The sequence below is a fragment of the Tamandua tetradactyla genome, chromosome 6 (genome assembly GCF_023851605.1).
Source record: "Tamandua tetradactyla isolate mTamTet1 chromosome 6, mTamTet1.pri, whole genome shotgun sequence".
In the NCBI taxonomy this organism is placed as follows: Eukaryota; Metazoa; Chordata; class Mammalia; order Pilosa; family Myrmecophagidae; genus Tamandua; species Tamandua tetradactyla.
In genome coordinates this window covers 31,242,181-31,262,606 of record NC_135332.1, presented here as the reverse complement: position 1 = coordinate 31,262,606, position 20,426 = coordinate 31,242,181, and the positions used below count along the sequence as shown (strand labels likewise).

Here is a 20,426-nt window from a genome sequence, read left to right as displayed (position 1 = left end):
GCCTGCGCTACACAGAGCCCGTCCCAGATGTGCTGAAGGAATGGCTTTGGCTGGTGCTTTACTTGTGATGCACGCTGGGTGATGTCCTGAGCTGGGCTGGATGTCCCTAGTGCACGCTGCCGCATCATTGGCTGGTCACAGGGTACGGGTCTGCATGCAAGGGTGTGCCCCGCCCCCACCTCCACCCGCAGGAAAGCAGCCACGCTGCAATTTCATCCAATCAATCTTCTCTTTACTGTGGGTGTCACTGTCACCAACACAGCCACTGGAAGGAGCACATGACTTTAACCCCCTGTGTGCTGAGGGGGCAGGGGCAGTCAGGGTTACAAAACCAGCTATGTACACAGAACATTCTAGGGAAAAAGCCACCCCAAGCACACACATGTCTGCAACAGTGGGGGCTGGGGGCTGGGGCTCAGGCAGGGTCATGTGTGCAGGCAGATACGCGCGCGAGGACGGCCAGGCAGGGTCAGGGAGGGGCAGAAGTGCCACAGAGGCTGCTTGTGGGGCCTCGAGGAGCTGGGCTGGGAGGGTGACCTCTAGGTCTTCCCAGGTCCTCCACTTTAGGGGTGGACCCTGGGTGAGAGCCCTTCCCTCCCCAACTTGGCCTTAAGGCTCAAAGTGGAAGGAGAGGCTACAGGACCAGGTCCCTGTTCAGGGGTCCCAGGGTGCAAGCCCTTTCCCCAACTGCTACCCCAGATTTGGGGTCACTCAGCCCCTTCCTAACACTGACAGTGGGCCCAGGTGCCTATGAGGGGATAAGGCAGTTGGGAGGCCAGAGCTGTGGAGGGCATTGAGGGGGACCCAGGACCCCTGGCAGAAAAGTGACAACCCTCGGAGAGGACTGCCATGGAAAAGTATCTCTCGGACTCTCCCTCAGCGTGGAGCTGCCCCCCAGCCCTTGGGCATCACCCATAGAGACTGGGCATCAGGGAACCCACCTACAAGTCTCAACAGAGACAGAGGTTGGCACTTAAGGGCCACCACAGACTGGTCATCGTACTGATTTCCACAGAGACAGAACATGGTCATCAAGGAGAACTTCCCCACAACCTGAGGGATATGGGGAGGGTTGCCATGGTGGCCGGTCCCAGCAGCAGCAGTCCATCCTCTCAGGTGCAGCTGAGTGGGTGGCCCCTAGCTGACCCGGTATGTGGATGTGTTCTTGGGCTCTGTGCTGGGCACGCACCAGTCGCCGGCCTCCTGGATGGTCTGGTAGTGGCGCCAGGCAGACTTGTTATAGACAGGCAGGCGCTCCACCGAGTCCGTGGACAGGGCCTGGAGGGCACCAGGGTCAGCCTCTCCCTGTTCCTGCCCTTGGCCCACTCCCCACCAGGCCACCCCTTCTTCAAGGGGTGAAGAAGGGGTGGACTTCGCTCTCCCCACGTCTGAATCAGCTCAGCCCAGGCACCAGACACTGGCCGAGAGGACGACCCCATTCCTGATGGACCCAGAAGAGGGTCTGTCCCTTCTGTGTCCTGTCCCTGCCCATTCAAGGGACATTCAAAGGGGAGGAAAGGGAAAAGGAGGAGCCTGTGCTGTGTAACCTTAAGCAAGGTCACTAACTCTGGGCCTCAGTTTCCCCCTCTAAGCATGAGATGACAAGACCTCTATGGCCCCCTTGTTTCAGGTCTACTATGTAAAGGGCTCCCAGAAAAGGGGTCCTAGTCCCAGGCCATGGACTCCCTGAAATTGCCTGCCACATTGTGTGTGTCTGGGGGGTTAGACAAGCTGAGGAACTGTAGCTGTGCTCAGACTCTGTGCCTGGGACCAGGAAAGGACTGGAGGGATAGGTGCAAACCTAACAGCAGGCCAATCCTTCCGGCTTGTCGGCCAGCCCCTTCCCTGAGCCGGGTTCTGCAGGCAGGGGCCCTCACCTTGAGATAGATGACAGCGTCGGTCCCAAAACCCTCCATGGAGAAGAGCTGCAGGTCCCCCTGGAAGTACTTGGCATAGAGGCGGGAAATGGGGAGCCCATAACCAAAGCCGGCCTGCGAGGGGAAGGAGGGGAGTGGGGTGAAGAGGAGACTGGCACTTGGCTTCCTGGGGACTGCAAGGACTGATGTGGTGAGTAATGGAAACAAGGAGGCAGGGCAAAGGGTGCTAAGCCAAGATCATGCAGGGGCAGAGTTTCCAGAGCTGTGAGGAGAGGGGACATGAGAAAGAGTGAGCAAGATGGGGGTGGGGGGGTTGAGATGAAGGAAATCAATCAGGTGGAGGGAGGGGATGTGGAGGCAGTACATGGGGCAGGCTCTGGGAGCCAGACAGAAGCCCTGGATACCAGTCTGGGCAGGTCGTAGGGCTCCTCTTAGCCTCGATTCCCCCTCTGTAGAAAGGATGACAGACCCAGTCCCGCCTACTCCACTGGGAATGGACAGGGAGAGGCGGTGAGCTGGCAATGCCAAGAGAAAGGCTGGGGGGCTGGGAAAGGGAGAGGGAGCATTCAGGAAAGGTGACAGACAGACACCCAGCAGACAGGGGGGTGAGTGCAGGCTGGAGAGAAATGGGTGGCTTGAGGCCCAGAGACTCAAGGAGACACACCACAAACAGCCTAGGAGAATAGAGCATGGAGTGGTGGAAGCAGAGATGCAGCAGAATGACGACCCAGTGGGAAGGGAGGAGGGGAGGGGCAAGCATCCCTCTGGAAGTAGGAGGGGGACTGGAGTGAGGCCACCTCACCAGCGGGGTGCCCCCAGAGCCAGGCTGGGGTGTGGGCGCGGTGGAGTACATGTAGCTGAAGAGTCGCTCAATCTTCCTCAAAGGGACTCCCCCACCTCGGTCGCTCATCTGGGGGAGACAGGACATATCAGGGGCTCTCTAGGGCTGGATTACCACTCCCCGACACCCCCGGCCTCTTCGCAGTCTCCCCCACTCCCAGGACCTGTCCTGAGCCCATCACGTGGAGCCCGCCCATTTCCCAGGAGATGATAAATCCCTGCCGCGCCGTTTCCTGGCTCCCAGGCTCCAGGGTGACATACTTTGATGGACAGATCTTCTTCACCCAAGGCTACCATGACCTTGATAGGTGGGAGAATGAGGCTGGATTCGTGGCTTTCCACAGTTGCCCGCATGGCATTCTGGGGAGGGAGAGAAGTAAGAGGTGAGAGAAGCCTAGCCCAATCCTCCTTCCCCAAGGGACCATGCCCCGCCTCCTCACCTTGAAGAGCTCAAAAAGCATGTGGTAGAGATGGGAGGGGACATACACCATGTGGATTGGCTGTTTGGAGTTGGAAGCTGCAGGGAAATCAAGATCAAAGATCAGGACATGGTTAAGCAGTCACTGCTCAGCATTACTTCACCCAGCATCCAGCACTCATCCCACCATCCATCCATCTGCTTGTCCAGTCATCCACCCGTCCTTTCATTTACAGTCCATCCAACCATCTAGCCACCCATATAGTATTCATCCATCACACAGTGTCTGCTGCCCACCCACCCACCCATGGATCTAGTGTCCAGATGTCCACCCACCTGTGGCGGTTAGTCTTATACTGTCAACTAGGCTAGGCTTTGGCACCCATTGTTTAATCAAACACTAATATAAGTGTTTCCGGGAAGATATTTTGTATGCGTGATTAACATCTGCAATCATCTGGCTTTAAAAAGGAGCTGACCCCCAATAATGTGGGTGGGCCTCATCTAATCAGCTGAAGGCCTAGAGAGCAAAGACAGGTTTCCTGCAGAAGAAAGTGCCTCAAAACTTGAACAAAACCCTGCCTGCCAGCCTGGCCAATAAATTTCAGACCTGCCACCTCCATAATCACGAGTCAATTCCTTAAAATAAATCTCAATCTATAAACACACACATACATATATACACACAATGGTTCCCTTTCTCTGGAGAACTGATTGACCATTCATTCAGCATTCGTTCATCCAACCATCCAGTGTCATTCAACATCCAACTGTCCTTTAATCTGAGTATCTGTGATAGATGTTTGCATCTATCCTTCCAATCAGTACTTGTCCAGTCATTCATTTATAGAGTATATATCCATCTATCTCTTCGATGTCCATCCCATCCTTCCATTCAGCTACACTGTAGCCATCTCTCCACTGTTCGTCCATCAAAAGGGTATCTATAGAGCCTACCAGCATTCACCTGGATATCAGAAATCCCCTGGGGAGCCTTTTCACCCAGTGGGAGAGGTGAGGAAGGGAGAAGAGTGCCTCCCAGATGATTCCGATGCCAGCACCCTGCTCCCTAAGAATCACTCTAGTCTAGCCTGGAGTCTGTTGGGAGTAGATATCTAGTGCCTGGCACAGAGCTTCGTATGCAGCAGGAGCTCAAGAAATGTGCAATGGATCAATGAATGAAGGAATATTAGACTGTGCAGAGAAGTGGGGACATTCAGAAGTGAGTAAGATTCAGTCTTACCCTCCAGGAGATTCAAATCTAGACAGAGAACAACTGACTTTCACATTAGGTTTTGTACCCAGGGCTGTGTTCCAGGCCCTGGGCTGAATTCTCGGGATACAGAGGTACGCTCAGGGCTGGAATATGCCTAGCTTTTGTCTGAGGGGTCCAGGAAAACTTTCCCGAGGATCTGGATCAAGGGAAGATTAGGATGTGGGTAGTGACTTCAGGTACAGAGGCATGAAGTTCCTCCGGCTAGGGGGTGTCTAAGGAGCAGGTGGTGAGGGAGAGTGGAGGTGCCCTCAGGTCCCTGCTCCTCTTCTCCCCTCTCCCCCAGGCTCCTCCCTCTCATCAGCAAGTTCGGACACCTCCACCTCCAACATGGAGCCACTCCCTCCTCTCCATCTTGTGTCTCTACCTTCCCAACCCTGATTTCCTGCTGTAACCTCCTCTCCTAATTGGGCTTCCTGGGTCCTCTCCTGCCCCCTCCAATCTCCAACTTTAGAAAAGTTGGAGCCTATCATCATCCTGTTTTGAATCCACCCAAGGGTTCCCAATGCACTAAAAAATCCCAGCTCCTGCCTGGGGCCCACGGACCCTGCAGGCCCTGGCTTCTCTCTCCACCTCAGAGGGCAATCGCCCCCTTGCTCTCCTAGCCCCACCACATGATCCTTTGGTGTCACCTCCTCACTGCCTTCCTGTACTACCCTATCCAAAGGAGGGCCCCCAATCCACTCTTCCCTTCTTTTAGTAATAGAAGCCTCCCACCAAGTTTTAATTGGGCATATGCCTGCCCAACTAGAGACTAAGTTCTCAGCCTGCCATGCAGCTGGGTACAGCCTGGTGACTTAGGAAATAAGGCGGTCAGCTCCTGGGCTGGGCCTCCATGTCCTATGTCCCCTTCCTCCAGCTCAGACAGGATGATGAGCAAGGAGTATAGAGCATCCCACACCAGGAGCTGAGGAGAGGTAAACTTCTCTCTTAATTCAGCCACTCTTACTAGGATTTTGAGAAAGCGATATCCCATCTAGTGTGTCACTCTGCCCCACCAGTCTCTCATGTCACCCCATTTTATTTCATTCTGTCACTTGTCATGATCTGAAATTATCTCACCTGCTTGTTCACTGGTGAAAGGTCTTAATCCCCACCTTCCTGGCACGAAGAAAGGAGGCCCCGAGAGAACAGGGCCTTGTCTGCCTGGTTTACTGCTCCATTAATATGTATCAAATACATCAATAATGATGACTTTGCGGCACTAGCTCTGCTTCTTCCCTGTTCCAAAACAGTTCATACTCTGACTCCCTGCTCTCAGACACACAGACACACTCACCGTTGAGCTCCTGGATCTCCAGGTCGGGGGAGGCCATGTAATACTTGTCACACAGGAGCTTGGCCATGTCGTAGGCATCTGAGAGGAGATGGGGGCCATTCAGAGCATGCGGGCGGCCCCCTCTGGCATCACCACTGGGCACCACCAACACCAAGCCCACTAGGGAGTGGGCTGCCCCTTGGCCAGGTGGGACTGGGGGGGCTCCCATGGTCCTATGCGGGCAGCTGGGAGGGGCCGGCTCACCTTTCACCACCTCAGAGACGTTGCAGTTGGGGTCGATGCTGCCGATGTGTTTGGGGTGGGCTGGGTTGGTGCTGCCGTCAAAGATAAGGGCTGGGGCCAGGAGGGAGGGGGCTGTGGGCAGGGTCAGGGCCCAGCCCAGCCTTCCCTCTGTCCCCTCCGCAACTCTCCACTCCCAGCACTGATGCCTGTCGGCCCTCATCCTCCGGACCCCTCCAGGCCCCCTCCCGCCCTCTCTGTCCCCCCGGCCCGGCCCAACCCCCTCCACCCCGGGCCAGTTTCAGACCTTTGCAGAGGTCTCTCCCCATGCAACACTGCCCAGTGACATACAATGCACGTGATCCACAGTAACTTTACTCTTTCCCTTTCCTGTAACATTCAGACATAGTCGCTACCACCTTGCTTTCGAAATTACTTGAGCATGAAACACTCGTTTAATGTGCGACTGGCTATGATTTCTCAATGATCAGAGTAAACACTTCTGGAGTAAAAATGCTAAACAACAAACTGTTTTTGGATGAAGCGAGAATTTTTATGACTACTAAATTTAATACTTTAAAAAAAAGGTGGCATAATTTTACATTTTATAATCATTTAAATATTGATTTCAATGCTGTAGTTCTCTTGTCATATTTTGAAGTCATTAATGTTTTTTTCGGGTCTTGAGCAGGAGTGCAGGCCCCTGGGGAGTCCACCCCCACCTACCCCCACCCCTGCCCCACCTGCCCCCACCTGCCCTGCCCCACCCCCGCCCCTCCTGCCCCCGCCTTCCCGGGGCCCCTCACTGTGCTGGTTGATGAGCATGCGGATGGAGATGCGGCTGAGGTAGAAGCGGTCCAGGAAGTACTGGATGTTCTGGTTGGACACGGGGTCATCGCCATAGCTGTCCTTGTACTCGAGCACGCCTTGTGCCATGGTGGGCACCACATCATTGTGCCGGTTCCGGATGGTGACCAGGGCATCAGTGAACCTGCGGGGTAGGCGAGCTGACCACTCACCAGGCCCAGCCCTGGGGGACACCCTAGGACTCTCTTCCACTTCTGAGTTCCTCTGCACGGTGCCCCCACCCCCTCTACCACATCTGACCAGGCCATCACACAATCTGCCATCCCACACCCCCACCTGGAAGCCCACCTTGATTCTCCCTGCTGCCGCCTGACAGCCTCAGGACTCCAAGGCCTAGAGGTCTCAGTTCCTCAGATGGGGCTCCCTAAGGGCAGGGCCTGCATCTCTCCCATCAGACCCTGGGTACCCTGGGGGCAGAGGCTGTCTCCTCCCTCAGACTGGCCCCCCAGAGAAAGGAGTCGGCATCTCTCCCCTGAGATTTGGGGTTCCCTGGAGCAGAGCCATCTCCCTTCTCAGAGTGGATCTCCCCAAGGGCGAGATTCACAGCTTCCCTCCTGCTCGCATTTCTGCCTCCAATCCCTGTCCCTGGGGCTGTTTCCCTAGAAGCGGTTGCTGCTCCCCACTCCGGCCCCATCCAGGGCCCGCACTCACTGGCTCAGGGTGCGATGGTCCTCAGGGTCCTTGTCCAGGAATTCCATGATGTCCAGGAGACTCTGGACATACCTGTGTGTAGGGAGGGAGAAGACAGGACACCGCCTCAGCTCCAGGCTGGGCCAGGAACCCTCACCCCACTCACTGGACCTCATTCTTTACTGCCCACAGAGCGGGACTGGTTGACAAGCTGTATCACAATTTTTCTCCATCCATTTCATTTGTCTCTGAGTCTCCCTGACAACAGAGCAAGTTGTGCAAGAAATCCTCTAATTTTTTTTATCATCAAATAGTTGTATATTCATCATCATGATCATTTCTTAGAACATTTACATCAATTCAGAAAAAGAAATAAAAAGACAACAGAAAAATAAAACGAAAACAGAAAAATTATACGTACCATACCTCTTTCCCCTCCCTTTCATTGATCACTAGCATTTCAAATTAAATTTATTTTAACATGTGTTCCCCCTATTATTTATTTTTATTCCATATGTTCTACTCATCTGTTGACAAGGGAGATAAAAGGAGCATCAGACACAAGGTTTTCACAATCACACAGTCACACTGTGAAAGCTATATCATTATTCAATCATCCTCAAGAAACAGGGCTACTGGAACACAGTTCTACATTTTCAGGCAGTTCCCTCCAGCCTCTCCATTACATCTTGAATAACAAGGTGATATCTACTTTATGTGTAAGAATAATCAACCTCCAGGATAACCTCTCAACTCTGTTTGGAATCTCTCAGCCATTGACACTTTGCCTCATTTTACTCTTCCCCCTTTTGGTTGAGAAGGTTTTCTCAATCCCTTGATGCTGAGTCTCAGCTCATTCTAGGATTTCTGTCCCACGTTGCCAGGAAGGTCCATACCCCTGGGAGTCATGTCCCACGCAGCGAGGGGGAGGGCGGTGAGTTTGCTTGTTGTGTTGGCTGGAGAGAGAGGCCACATCTGAGCAACAAAAGAGGCTCTCTTGGGGGGAACCCTCTAATTTGTTGGTTCCCTGTACAGCTCCTTTGATTCTGGAATTCTAGAATGGTCGTGCTGGAAGGGCTCAGAGGTCACCCCATCCAAGACTTTTCACAGGTGAGGAAAATGAGACCCGGTCCCAGGTGGGGAGAAACAGCCAAGGGGCCACAGTGAGAGAAGGCAGGACCCAGACTACAGAGAGGCCCCTGCAGAGCTGAGAAGCACATGGTCCAACCAGCTCAAGGAACTCCAAATTTGCTCACTTAACCTTGTTAGCCCCCTCTTGGAAGGAGATCCTAACTCCAATGCCATGGGGTTGCTGCCCCATTCAACAGGGCACAGCTGGCAGGCGGCCAGTGGGGGGGGTGCCTCACTGAGGAGGGCGGCAGCCTGGACGCCCAACTCTCAGGCTGGGGAGGTCTAGGCCAGGCACCGGGGGCTGTGCTATCTGCACATGGGGACCCAAGTGCAGGTGGGAAGGATCCGGGACTGGGGTGGGCATGCACAGCTCTGTCCCGGATGGGGTTGGAGCCCATGGAGAGCCGGGGAGGCTCACTCTATTCCAAAGGGCCCAGCAGGTGTTTTACTCCTCCACCTCTCTGCTTGGTCAGAAGGCCAGTTTCCCTAGGACCTAGAAAAGAGCTGGGTAAACAAAAGGGGTGCTGGCAAGCCACAAACTCAGGGACAGCGAGAAGCCTATTTGTGCAAAGGAGTCAGGCCCACCCACGGCTCAGATGCACCACGTGGAGCAACGTCCCTCCTCCCTGCGGCCCCTGCTGCTCCCCTGCTAACCTGCCCAGACCACAGCCTGTGCCTCTCTGGGCAGGGAGCAGAAACATTTCCCCGAGGCAGGAAGGAGGGGTAGCTTAAAGCCCTGTGGGCAGGCGGGGAGGGTCCCTGGGCCCTCACAGCCTCTAGGAAAGGCTGTGGCTGCATGAGGGGTCACTCCGTGTGCACAGCACATGGACCTCTAACTGCTAACGGGAAGGGGGGGGACGGGCCCCGTTTCACAGCCCCACGGCTGCTGCGTCTAGGAAGTCCCCAGGCTCTCGCCTCCACACAGTGTCACAGCGCGCAGGGGTCTCACCTCCGGGCCTCTGCTCTGACCATCCCCTTCCCCCACAACCGCACACACGCTCCAGCACACCTAGTTACACTCACAATAATGCGCCACTGCGTTTGGGTAAAGATTAGATGTGAGAACTAGCACACGCCTAGCACATAGTTAGTGCTCTCTGAATGCGGCTCTTGTTATAAACAGAGGCCCACATGTCCCAGACAGCCGAGCGTGTTCCCCGAGCACCCAGGCAGCGCCTGTCCCCCACCCCCACTGTGTGTCCTGGGAACAGACTGAATCATACCACGTTTTAATCCGCCACACCCCGGGGGCTGTGCCATGCCACTCACTGACACGGAATGCTGTGTGTCTCAGCCCTGGCACCCCTCACCCCAGCCTCCCCACCCAGGGCCCAGAACAGCGCCTGACACCCAGAAGAGGAGCTGTCACAGTCGCTGGTGGGGGCGGGCGCCCAGGCAGCAGAAGAGTCCAGCCGGCAGGGCAGTGGGGTGGGCCCCTGCCCCAGCAATGAGAGGACCTCCTAGGCCCTCCAGTCATAGCTCTGGAGAGTAACAGTGACATCATGCCCACCTGTGCTAAGTCCTTACAGCATCTCTCGGCTCACATCTGTCACCCCGCCATGAAAATACGGGATTTCCCCGCCTTTTGCAGTGGAGAAACCAGCTCAAAGAGTCAGGTGATATGCCCAAGGCCATACAACAAAGAGCAATCTAAAGCCAGGTCTTTTTGACTCCGAGGTTACACCACACAGCCAACTGCCCTCCGTCTACACCGACCCTAACAGAGAGCTGCTGCCGAGGGTGATGCTGACGGCACTGGCATTTTTTGGGTGCCGACTCTGGCCCAGGGTTGCTCTGTGCTTGACTGCTCCCCACACTTTCACCTCCTCAATAACTCTATGAGGTGGGCACTACTGCTGGACCCATTTTATAGATGAGGAAGTTCATAGGCAAAGCTGGGATTCTCTATCCTGGGCCTGTGTGACTCCAAATCACAGTTTCCTTAACAATACCCAGGATAAAGCTTCAGAGCAGACGGAGAGAGGAAGAGAAGGACACGGGGGCTGTGTCCAAGAGGCAGAGCCACTCCCCGACTGCTTTGCCAGCGGCCTGGGGGAGGCAGAGGATGGAAATGCAGTGGAGCCAAGTCCCCAGCGCACGGGCACTGCCTGCCAGCGCAGGTCGCAGAGTCCCTGCCCTCCTACCCCCAGGGTCCTTCCGTCATGGGGGTGGTCCTGGGTGCACTCTTGGAATAGGAGGCCCCCTGCCCCTGCCCTGAAGCCCCCCAGGGTCCTGGCATACGAGCTCTCCCCTGTGGGACAGATCTTGGTCCCCAAGGGAAAGACACTGGGAAGGGAGTGATGCTGGCTGCTGGGCTGCCCACCGTGGGCCAGAGAAAGAGCTGCACTGGGGGGCAATGGCAGCCTCGTCACGTGGGGGGCTTATCTGCCCTCAGTCAGGCAGAGCAGGCAGTGGGAGAACGCAGCTGGCCATCCGAGGCTCTCTGGGTGGGATCTGGGGCTCCCCTTCCCCAACGTTGTGTGAAGTTCTGCCCTAACCCTGCCCTCCAGCTTCCCTGTCCCCACCCCTCTTCTGTACGTTGGGCAGTACCTATTTTCTAGCTAGCCCAGAGCCTTGGATTTGGGAGAAGACATGGGATGCAGGAAGGGGTGGAGGGAGCACGTGTTACAATGTATGGATATGTAATGTGGGTGTGGGGGTGTGAGAAGGGTGTGTGAGGGAAAGGGGAGTGCACAGGAGGGAGGGAGCGTGTGTGCAAGCACGGGTGGGAACAGGAGTGAGTTACGAGTGTGTGGGCCTGCTGAATGTTTGTGGGGCGGGGATTGGTGAATGTGATGTGTGTGCCCTGTGGGTGTGTGTGAGTGTGTATGCACCATGTGCTGGTCCCATAGTCACTGCAGTGAGGGTGTGGGCAGGCAGATGGCGAGGTGACAGATGTGGTGGGGTGGCCAGCAGGGTACGGGCTCTGAGCCAGACAGAGCTGGGTTGGGCTGCTGACTCTGCCCTGGCGAGAACACCGGGCCATTTCCACGCCCCGCCTGGAGGACGGTGGTGAAGGTTAAAGGGCGATGCAGAGAGAGCACACGCTCTGGAAGGGTCGTTGCTACTCAGTTTCTGTTGCTGATGCTGGAGAGAGGGGCTGAAAGATTAATGAGATGATTTGGGCCGTGCCTGGAGCAGAGCAAGCCCGGGGCAGCTGGTGCCGCTGCTGTAATCACTGATGCAAAGGGCAAGGGTGGCTCCTGCGGGGCGTGGGGGCTCCCTGCGGCAGCATTTGGGCTGCACACCTTGCCAATAAGCATCAATGGAGATCCCTGAGAAGGTGGCCAAAGCCTTGTCATTGCCCACCTAAAAGGGCCACCTGTATCCCCCCAAAGCCTCTATTAGTGAGAGGAAAGTCACAGCCATTTCATTCTACTCTGCTTCCGGGAAGAACATCCACCAACACCACGCCCTTCCCCAGGCTGCCTTGTCTCCTGAGAGGAGCCCAGAGGACTCCTCCTGCACGCCAGCAATGCTGGCCCTCAAATTTCTGCACAGCAAACCCTGCTTTCCCACGGCCATGTGCATGACCTAAGAGATGGATTCTCATGGACAGGAGATCCCTGGGGAAGGGCTGGAAGGGCAGCCCACTCCTGCATTCTAGTGCACCACCTGGTACCTGCAATAGGCCTGCTGGGACCCCTAACTCTTGCTTGGCAGTCTTTCTTTGCTCTATGAATGTACAAGCCTTCTCCTCCATCTCCACTCCTAGGAGCCCAGCAACTTTTCCCATCCTGAAGAAATCTCTGACTCCTTGTCAGGGTGCAGCTCTGGAAGGTAGCACTCTTCCTTTCTCTTCAAGAATGTAACCTCCACTAAGAAGTGATCATGATGATGAATATGCAACTATGTGATGATATTGTGAATTACTGCTTATACATGTAGAACGGAATGATCAAAATAGGAATGTTTGCATTTATTTGGTGTTTTTTTGCATTAAAAATTTTTTTTAAATGATATGGAACCTTCTGAAATGGAAATAAAAAAATAAACAGAAAGGGGAATGCAACAACAACAGTAACAAAAAAAGAATGTAGCCTTCAGATCAGACTGCATTGTTTAGAATCCTGGCACCACCACTTCCTTCCTATCTGAGTGATCTTAGACAAATTACTTAATCTCTCTGAACCTCAGTCTCCTCATCTATAAAATGCAGATAATATCAGGGCCTCCTTTATAAGGTTACCATGAGGACTGAGTTAATACGAGTAATCACTTAGGACAGTTTCAGGCACACAGGAGCTGGCAAGGTTTGTTCACATCTGTCATCATCATTATTAGCACACTTCCCAAGAGAGACTGTTACAAGCATCATCTTTGGTGTGGAGGTGCTGCTACCCAGAAGCTGGGGGGCAACCACCCGAGTTAGCGAGATCTGCATACTTTCACCTCTGGCAGTGGCATGTGACTCTTAGGACTGGCCCCTGTTTTACAGATGAGGAAGCTGAGGCCATCTGCTTGCCGAGGATTATGTGTCTAGTGAGCAGCAAAGCCCAAGCCTCACATCTGCTGATGCCAAACCCAAAGCTCTCCACTACCTGCCCATCATATCCAAGTCAGGATCCCTCTCTCCCAAACCTGCCCAGTTGAAATTATTTATCAGGTTTATTTATAACCAGGATGCTCAACCTGTCCTGAGTGCCTCTCGCCTAGAACTTTCCTACAATTGAGTGGAAACTCCATTAGATATTACCCCACATTAACTGCTACCACTGCTGCTAACAGCCTTTGCACATTACTTTACCATCATCCAAAGGCGAGATTTTTGCCATTCACTCCTGAGACTCTGAGCTAGTGGCCCTCTTTCCAGGCTCCTTGGTGCGCTGCCCCCCTACCTCTCGGGCAGGCTCTGCCCACCTCTATCCACCACCTCTACCATCCAAGCTGGCAAGGAGAATGCCATTCAGTCTGTACTCTCTCGGGGGTAGCCACCCCATCCATGCCAGGAAGTCCCTCCTGCCCTCAAACTTGTCTCTTTTAGTCTCTCTTGCCCATTCTCTCTAGAAACGCTCTCAGTAGCCTGTCTCGTCACGGTGACAGGATGCTTACTGTTCAGCAGTCCCTTGGCCTGCTTCTCCTTTAAGCTGAATCATCCACTGGGAAGTGTTCTTTCTTGTCTAACTTCATTCCCTCCTGCTGTTGCTTGTCATCACTATCAAGCTTTGAGGGAAGAATAAGTGAGGCCAAGTCCCTGCATGTGTAACTGATTTTTAGGAAGGAACACTGTGGGTTCCCTAAGGGAGTCACATGTTGTCCAGCAGCCCCCACACTCCACCCCCAGTTCTTCCAGTAACACAGTGTCCAGTTTAGGCCTGAGAAACTCTGTCCTAGGGCTTAGGACCAGTCAGACAGGCAGCCAGTTCAGTCAGCTGGACAGAGCTGGACGGGGGTGGAGAGAACAGATGGCACCTTCTGTCCCCTCCCCACGACTTCCACACCACCCTGTGGCAGGAAATCTGGCTCGGAGGCCCTGGACCCCTGTGAGCGGGGCCCAGCAAGGGGTGACCTGGTTGGGCTACGTGAAAATCAGGCTCGGTCCTCTGTCCCTCCACTCCACCTTCAGAGCCTGCACTAACAGCACCACCTCCTCAAAGCAAGTTCTTAGATGCCCTAGCCAAGACCCTCTCCTGCCCTGACACCTCTGTACAAGCTGCTCCCTTAGCCTGGAAGGCCCTTCCCTTCCTGTTAGGTACATGGCTAACCAGGCACCTGGTAAGGCTCTGAGACAAGTTGCCGCCTTTGTGTGTCCATTTCACCTTCCCAACAAGGTCTGATTCACTGTGCACCTATTGTATGACTGGCCTTGTGTGTGACACATTTCCCCTTACCATATTTCATTTAATTAAAATCGGTCGTGTGTATGCATGCCCACGCACAGGAGAATGCTGGAAGGGGAGCAATAAAATCTTACACAACCTAAGCACTATTTGGCTATGGGGTGGAGGGTACTGAATGGCATTTTCTTCCATCTACTTTTCTGTTTTCCATATGTCAAAGTAAACATGTATACCTTCACAATGAGAAAAAAAACATCAACATTAAAACAATATCTTAGACTAGGTGAATGAAACTTGAGGACAGTATAGTGAATGAAATGTCAGAAACAAAAACACAAATATTCTCATGCTTCACTCAGGGACTCACTATAATAAACAAACTCAGAGAATTGAAACAAAAAGCATAGGTTATCAGGTTAATAAGTTAACCTGTTGTAATAGATTAAGGCCTATTGTAAAGGTTCCTAGACTGTAAGCTCTTACAGCAGGCACATTTATTCCAGAGCTGTAACTGCCATTTCTAAACTCCGAGATGCTGAGCTAATCTGTGTATAACCTGGTCATTCCCTGAAACTTCGGGCATTTGTATGACACATGAGACTCAGGGTTAGTGCTATGAAGCTAAGAAAGTCAGCATTACCTAATACAGCAACTGCTAAAAAACTTGAAAAAGTGATTAGACTTTGAAGTAGAGATACAAATGAAGCTGATCTGGATAGGACTAAAGGAAATCAGAATACAGGGTAAAGGATGATATGGTCTTTACTTTAAAACTTCAACTTCTGTATGAGACCAAAGGAAGAGATGTTTATTTGGTGCAAAATTTATATTTTTGGTAGTACAATATCTAATTTAACTTGCATTAATTTTATTTATTCGAGCACTATAATTACATAGAATCTTCAATAGGGAGTAAGATCTTGTTGGTTTGTACAGGTCAGTGTGATGGCCTGATACATCCCCGAGTAATCTGTGTAGTGAATAAATAGGTATTTATAAAGCCCCTCTGGAGGGACTGGGGAGACAGGAGGAAATATTAAACTTCTCCACCTGGGGAATTCCTGGAACAACCAATTTAATAGGTCAAGCCGTTGATCTTGAGGCTTGCCCCTATGGAACTTATTCCTGCAGAGGAGAAGCGAAACCTACTTAAATTATGCCTAAGAGTCACCCCCAGAGAACCTCTTCTGTTGCTCAACGTGGCCTCTCTCGCTAAACCAGCTCGGCAGGTGAACTCACTGCCCTCCTCCCTACATGGGACATGACTCCCAGGGGTGTAAATCTCCCTGCCGAGTCCCGGGGTTTGCTGGGACCTGGCATGATGGGATTGAGGAAGCCTTCTTGACAAAAAAGGGCAAGAGAAAAATGAGACAAAATAAAGTTTCAGCGGTCGAGAGATTTCAAAGAGTCGAGAGGTTATCCTGGAGGTTACTCTTATGCCTTACATAAATATTCCTTTTTAGTTTATGGTGTATTGGAGTGGCTGCAGGGACGTACCTGAAACTGTAGAGCTGTGTTCCAGTAACCTTGAGCCTTGAAGACAATTTATAAAGATATAATTTTCACAATGTGACTGTGTAATTGTGAAAACCTTGTGGCTGATGCTCCCTTTACCCTAAGTATGGACAGATGAGGAAAAAGAATAAGGACAAATAAATAAATAAATAAATAAATAAAATAAATAATGGGGGGCATAAGGGGTTAAAAAAAGGTAGATGGCAATAATAGTGGTCAACGGAAGGGAGGGGAAGGGGTATGGGATGTATGGCTTTTCTCTTTCGTTTTTTTATTTCTTTTTCTGAAGTGATGCAAAATCTAAAAACAATCACGATGATAAATACATAACTATGCGATGATACTGTGAGCTACCAATTGTATACTTTGGATGGTCTGTATGGCATGCGAAGATATCACAATAAAAGTATTTTTAAAATATTAAAATATTAACTTAATGTTAAATTAAGAACTAAGATATTGTTGTTGTAAAAAACAACATCTTAGTTCTTAATTTAAATAAAACTAAGCCTGCAGCAGCTCACTGCTCCTCCCATTACGTATGCCGTACTTAGTTCACCCTGCCTTGGCAAGTTCTATTTTCCCCTGTGAGCTCACGGATTCCCTGAGGGCAGCTGCTGCCGTTTTCTTAGACCCAGCACACCGCAGGGCTCAGCTCAGGTCCCATGCTTGAATCCATGAAAGAAGTCACAGCATGCCATACAGCGTCCAGAAGACCTAGCAGAAGTTTTTACTAGGGTGTCACTAAAGGCCAAGGATTACAGTTATAGAGCGTTTAAACCCTTGTTCATTCTTCACGTGACCAGCCACTGGCTGAAGTTACTAGTTACTTAACCTTGCACAGAGTTCTGGAGTGAACTTGACTGAGGGCTTTCCCGTTACTGCTGCTACATGCAATAAACGTTTGGCCTTTGCCCCTTCAAAGCTACTTGGGGTAGGTTTCATGCCACCCCCCTGAACGTTTTCCACATTCAAAACAGTCTGATCTGTAGCTTAAATTGTAGAATTTGTTCATCTGGTAGAGATTTGCTTCTTCTTGTTTCTTTTTCACATAAAGCTGCCCCAGATAAATATTACCCAACAGGGTTAACACCAGCATGGGCTGGAGTTCCAGGACCAGGGCCTAATATGGGGCTTGGCTGTGAACACTGATTTCCCAGGTAGATCGTGGGCTTCTAGAGGAAGGAGGAGAGTATGGGTCGGGCTGGCTGCAGACTCTGGAGGCCGGGAACATGATCTCAGCCCCCCGCTTTGGCCTATGATTCCTATGTGGCCTCAGGCAAGCCTTCAGCCTTTCTGAGCCCCTGTGCCTCCCCTCTGTCCCCAGCTTGGAGACTCCATCCCTGAGCCCGGGACGCGTGGGCAGGGGTCTCACCAGCTCTGCACCAGCTGCACCGAGGGTGTGCTCAGCACCCGGTCGGGAAGCAGATTGATCTCCTTCATGATGTTGGCCAGGCGCACGGGCAGCTCCTGCCTGAGGAAGGTAAAGGACGTCTTCTCACAGGCATTGCTGGACCCTAGAGGTGGGACACAGGGGTGAGTCCACAGGACTACAAACCATCTATGATGGCTTGGGGTCAGCTCAGCTAAACCCTTCATTTACTGAGGGTTCAGAGGTCAAGTGACCTGCCTAAGGGCAGACCACAAGGCAGCTCACCTCGCTTCCTTTAGTGCCCAAACATCTGCACCACCCTGCCTACCATTCAGCTCCCTGCATGAATGCACACCCCTGAGGCAAGCAGAGCCTGAAGGTGGGAGCCCAAATACCTGAGTCCTCAGTCTGGCTTGAGGGGTAGAAGATCCCCTGAATAAGAACATGGCCTGGAGTCAAGAGACCTGGTTGCTCGCCCAGGCTCCACTTCCAACTCTGTCACCCAGGGCATAGCACCCTCCTTCTTGAAGGTTGCAGTTCTCCCCATGGTACTACTTGTGAGCCCAGCTCTCCTGGGAGCCCCTCCCAACTGTGACATTTCAGTGACTGGGGTCCAGTCTGGGCTGGGCAGCTGTTGAGGGTGAGGAACGGCCCACGTGGGGGGACGCTCAAGACTGAAACAGGACAGAGGGGCAGGTAGCGCAGTCCTGGGGAACAGGTTTCCTGTGTCCTTGCTGCCACCTCCCCACCCCTTCCCATCAGCGAGGTAGCTGTAACCTGAGCCAGGCACTATCTTCTAAACTGTTTACCGACCTGGGCAGCCCCTCCCAATCGCCAGCTGGCACCACGGAAATGCCATGTGGACAGACAGAGCCCACACAATGCCTGCTTCAGCCGCCGCGTTGGCACAGTCTTGCTCCTGCCCCAGAGCTACCCCCTGGATGCCAGCGGTGGGCAATCCTGGCTCAGGAATCCAGGGGCAGCCAAGGATGGGTACAAGCAGCCTGACTGCACCTCATGGTGCCTCGGGCCCCTGTCCAGAGGGGGACAGACTGCCAGGCCCAGGCAGATTTGATCTTCAAGTGTCCTTGCCTGCTGGGGTAGCCAGGGAAGCAGCTCCTTCAGTGAATGGAGGTACACTGGTCAGGGCCCTCCCCCTGGGTTGGCATCATCTTCTGAGAGGGGCCCCATCCCTAACTGCCATTGCTTTCTCTCACTCTCTGCCCAGGAGTCTCTGATCCTACCATATGCAGGCTCCTTCCAGATGCCTGCACCTCTCCAACCGGCCCTAGTACTCCCACCAACACCCTCCACCCCACCCCCATTAACCTTTCTGTGCCTGGGTATCACTCTGCTCCCTTTCTGCCCAAATAGCCCCCCCCACTACCCCTCATTTCCCCAGGCCGCCCATAAAGCCCAGGAAGGAAACTTGGACCCCTCTTTCTCAGTGCTCCCATTCAGACACTTCCCATTAACAGTTCAGTCGCGTTTCTCTTCAGTTAGGGTTCCCTTAACCCTCTCAGGCCCAGGGCTTTGCTTTTCTCCGTTAACCCTTTCCTGCCTGTATTCTTCCTAGCAAACCTTCCCTGTCACCCAGGGCCTATCTTCTTCCCCTACTCCGTCATTGGCAGGACACCTTCATTTACCCGGACCACGCCCGGCTGCCCCTCCTCCCAGCCCCCCGCGGGTCCCCGCTGGCCCCCGCGGTCAGCCGCTTCACGCCCGCTCCGTACCGAAGTCCAGAAACTGCTTCATGGACAACGGGGACGGGGAGAACTTGCTAAAGTGCTCGATGTACTTGGGCGCCCCTGCCAGGGACGCATTCTTCAGCAGCGCTCGAACCCAGCGCATGGCGGCGACGGCGGCCGCACCTCGGGCTCGGGCTCCGGTCCCCGCGCGGGCGGTACTCACGCTCGGCTTGGCCCAGCCCGGCCCAGCCCGGTCCCGCGACGCGGTTCCGCCACCGCCTCCCCCAACCCGACCCTGGCGGGGGCCTCCCAGCCCCGGCCAATCGGCTCGTCGCGGCGCCCAGGCGTCGCCAATGGGCCGCGCACAAACAAGTCCGGGAGAACCAATAGCCTTTTGCTCCGGCACGTGGCTTCGCCCTGGGCCCGCCTCCTTAACCCCGTCTTGGCCCCCCGCGAGCCGTTGTTTTCCCGAGGCGGCGCCGACCTCCCTTGGGCAGCCTTTTCTCTCTTCGCTCGCCTCCCGGGGCGTGGCCCGAGTTAACCCCGGCCTCCCCAGAGGTCCGTGAGTTCCCTCCCCTCCTCTTCCCCGGCCCTCTGCCCACATCTCCCTCACTTGCTGGCTCCTTCACTGGTGTGGTCCAGGTAGCTTTCCATGAATGCCCCCAAGGTACCCGTTTCACCTGTCTCGCGCCCTTCCTGCTCTCCCTGAGTGTCTCGTGGGCCTCCAGTCCGGATCCCGACTCTCCCCAACCCTCCAGCAACCAGTCTCCTCGGACGGTTTCAGTGACAGTGAGCCAGGCTGTGACTATTTGCAAAATTCGGAATCGGGATTCAAGCCTGTATTAATCCCTCAAGTATTGGTGCAGCCCCCCACTTCTACAAAGATCCAAGTGACTCGGGAAAGGACGGCATTTTACGTTTCCAGGTGAAACTCAACACCCAGAGTCAAAGCCCTAAAAGACTAGCGGCGGCGGCGACACAAACATCAGTGCTTGGAGCGCAGTTTCCCAGACCCTCTCATCTTCATTGTTCTCTCGCTCATTTGACTAAACGTGAATCCTTGGATATCTAGCACGACCAACTGAGAAAGCAACATCGGCTTCCCAGGAGGGAGGTCCCGGGAGGCGACTTGCCCGGAGTCAGGGCGGGAGCGGGAGAGGGGGCCGGGATGGGGTCGGTGCTGGGTGGTGCCCTCTCCCGGCCCTCCCCCCTTTCCCAGCAGCCCGCCGGTCTCGTAGGAACGTAGCGCGCCCTCTTGTGGTCAAACATGGTATGTCCTGTCCCCGGCGGAGAGGCCGACTCAAACCTTTCTTGCCAGCTGTCTTTGATGCTTCAGTGGTTGGCTCACACTTAGCAAGTGCCTAATGTGTGCCAGGCTTTGTGCTGGGAACTGGAAACACAAACAGGATGGAGACACGGTCTTTTCCCCCAGCACGTCATTGTTCACTTTGGGAGATAGCTGCCTAAGTAAATAAAAGAGTTACACAGTCCTATTAGAACCAACACTAATAGGACTCTCAGCTGAATGAAGAATAGT

At 53.6% G+C, this 20,426-nt stretch overlaps 1 protein-coding gene across 5 annotated transcripts; it reads right to left on the bottom strand.

Moving 5' to 3' along the window:
• Positions 1-210: 210 nt before the first annotated feature.
• Positions 211-19,562, bottom strand: PDK2 (pyruvate dehydrogenase kinase 2). 5 transcript variants are annotated; one of them, XM_077164730.1, is made up of 11 exons: positions 19,503-19,562; positions 17,205-17,346; positions 7,425-7,496; positions 6,713-6,897; positions 5,931-6,020; positions 5,688-5,765; positions 3,158-3,234; positions 2,979-3,077; positions 2,680-2,787; positions 1,878-1,991; positions 211-1,278 (listed from the first exon to the last, which is right to left on the bottom strand). In XM_077164730.1, the coding sequence occupies exons 2-11, from the start codon at positions 17,270-17,272 to the stop codon at positions 1,138-1,140; spliced, it is 1,032 nt and encodes a 343-aa protein (XP_077020845.1). In that variant the 5' UTR covers positions 17,273-17,346; positions 19,503-19,562; the 3' UTR covers positions 211-1,137. The 5 variants fall into 5 exon arrangements, with proteins under 5 accessions (XP_077020845.1, XP_077020848.1, XP_077020847.1 ...); XM_077164733.1 differs by lacking the exon at positions 19,503-19,562 and adding an exon at positions 19,113-19,198; XM_077164732.1 differs by lacking the exon at positions 19,503-19,562 and adding an exon at positions 18,935-19,163.
• Between the last annotated feature and the right edge of the window lie 864 nt (positions 19,563-20,426).

Bases quoted from the DNA above. Each gene is read 5' to 3' on its own strand.
- PDK2 (XM_077164732.1), bottom strand. From the start codon at position 19,052: ATGCGCTGGGTTCGAGCGCTGCTGAAGAATGCGTCCCTGGCAGGGGCG. The intron at 7,497-17,204 runs GTGAGACCCCTG...CCCTACACACAG, and splicing joins GTGCAGCTGGTGCAGAGCTG to GTATGTCCAGAGTCTCCTGG. The intron at 3,235-5,687 runs GTGAGTGTGTCT...ATTTCCCTGCAG, and splicing joins GGAGATCCAGGAGCTCAACG to CTTCCAACTCCAAACAGCCA.